General features: G+C 41.2%; 1 protein-coding gene across 1 annotated transcript; it reads right to left on the bottom strand.

Moving 5' to 3' along the window:
- Positions 1 to 497: 497 nt before the first annotated feature.
- Positions 498 to 1565, bottom strand: LOC149204600 (glutathione S-transferase U15-like). Its single transcript, XM_089393325.1, has 2 exons — positions 1188 to 1565; positions 498 to 1104 (listed from the first exon to the last, which is right to left on the bottom strand). The coding sequence occupies exons 1-2, from the start codon at positions 1521 to 1523 to the stop codon at positions 736 to 738; spliced, it is 705 nt and encodes a 234-aa protein (XP_089249451.1). The 5' UTR covers positions 1524 to 1565; the 3' UTR covers positions 498 to 735.
- Positions 1566 to 1798: the final 233 nt, after the last annotated feature.

Genomic DNA, 1798 nt, shown 5'->3' with positions numbered 1-1798 from the left:
GATAACAAAACAAATCAAACATAAAACAAACCCATTACATAACAATGCCTCAAAAGATTTAATTTCACTGTGAATGAATAGGGTAATGGCATTTAGCTTGGTAAATTAATCATTAAAAAAACTCGGTATAATCGTTGAGAATCCTCAATTTCTCAATGCCCAAAGCTGTGTAAACATCTCTCACAATCTGTTTCAAAAACTATTCTTCACTATCAAAATTCCTTACTTCTTTACAGCATGTTGTTTAACTGTCTATGACAATTGGCTATTGTTTGCCGGAACAATTGCTATTTTTTTTTGTAAATTTTCTTGTCATATTAATATAAATTGTGGTTTTTTCGTACTGGAAAAAACATATCAATCTATATCAACAACTTTTATGTGCATGTAATTGATATCAATCAGATCTATTTAAATAAATATGATTTTACTGAATATATTCCTAAAGATAGATAAACACACAGGGAAACTAGATAGCCCCCGAATGCGAATTCACATCAAGCATAACTCCATTGTTCCAATGACCGAAGTGAACACTAACATACATAATAATATTATTGCACTGAAATCCCCCGGCAGCTTTATTACCCACCAATTCTGCAGGAGTATAAGCTCAGCTGATACATAAATCCAGCGTTCTGTCTCGCAACATCGAAACACAACACACAACAAGACCGACGACAACACCTACTATCTAAATATTATTATTTTAGCTATCTGTCAGCCGCCTCATTTCTAATGGCCAGGGGGTGGTGATGTCAGCTTCGCTCTCCTCGCGGACAGGAATGCAAATAACTCGGCCCGATCCGGAAACGCATTTTTCACTTTGTCGGCTTTACAAAATTGGTCAGCCCAGGCACTTAATAGCGGCGTTTTTTGTGTGTCGATTAGAACTATATTGGTAACCTTCTCGACCGTTTGGATGAGTACCAATAGCCCGCCCAATGCGATGTCAACCAACCCTATCCCATCTCCTCCAAAATACGCTTTTCCGGTACTTCGCAACACTTCCTCCAACAAAAGAAGGTTTGCCACCGATTCTTCCACCGCTTTCTGTTGCTCCTCACCCTGGCCCCTGAAAGCTCCTAGAATACTTGGAATGACCTGCAGACACGGAAATACAAAACAGTAATTCAAACTTTCAAAATCCCTGATAGCAGATAACGAAGTAGGAATGCATGAATTACCTTATCGTCTATGAAGGCAGCCCAGAAGCGGGCAATGGCTCGGTCATATGGATCTCTGGGCATCAGAAATGGCGCTTTACTGTCCCATGCCTCCTCGATATATTGCACAATAATCATCGATTCACAAACAGGCTTGCCGTTGTGGATGAGCACCGGAATCTTCTTGTGAACAGGGTTTGATTGCAGTAGCAGCTCGCTCTTGTTGTTTAGGACGTCCTCTTCAATGAACTCACAATGGATCCCTTTAAGAGCAAGTGCTATGCGAACCCGCACGACGAAGGGACTGCGAATCGCACCTAACAGCTTCACTTGCCCATCTTCTCCACAACCCTCCATTGTTATGAAATCTGCTTTTTCAAATGTAATGCGTTTCTCTTGCATATGTGTACCTACCTCTGGTATCTCTAGTGTATTATATATAAGTTTCACAAAACTTGTGCCTCAAGTCACGCTTCACCAGAGTGCCAATGGAGCCTTGGCTTCCACTCGTCTTTACCAATCGTGTGGAACGATGGGTAGCTTCACGCACTTATTTCAGGAGGCCCACCACCTGTGATCAATAACCTCCAAGAGGCTGATGGGAGCATTGTATTATAATGTGTGGAAGTTCG

The sequence above is a fragment of the Pinus tabuliformis genome, chromosome 1_2 (genome assembly GCF_031772625.1).
Source record: "Pinus tabuliformis cultivar Carrire ecotype Pingquan chromosome 1_2, CPIR1, whole genome shotgun sequence".
In the NCBI taxonomy this organism is placed as follows: Eukaryota; Viridiplantae; Streptophyta; class Pinopsida; order Pinales; family Pinaceae; genus Pinus; species Pinus tabuliformis.
This window is presented reverse-complemented; position numbering and strand designations above follow the sequence as displayed.

What these genes read in the sequence shown, in the direction of transcription:
- LOC149204600 (XM_089393325.1), bottom strand. Translation starts at nt 1,523, where the DNA reads ATGGAGGGTTGTGGAGAAGATGGGCAAGTGAAGCTGTTAGGTGCGATT. An exon ending in CTGCCTTCATAGACGATAAG is followed by an intron (nt 1,105 to 1,187) that starts GTAATTCATGCA and finishes CCGTGTCTGCAG; the next exon opens with GTCATTCCAAGTATTCTAGG.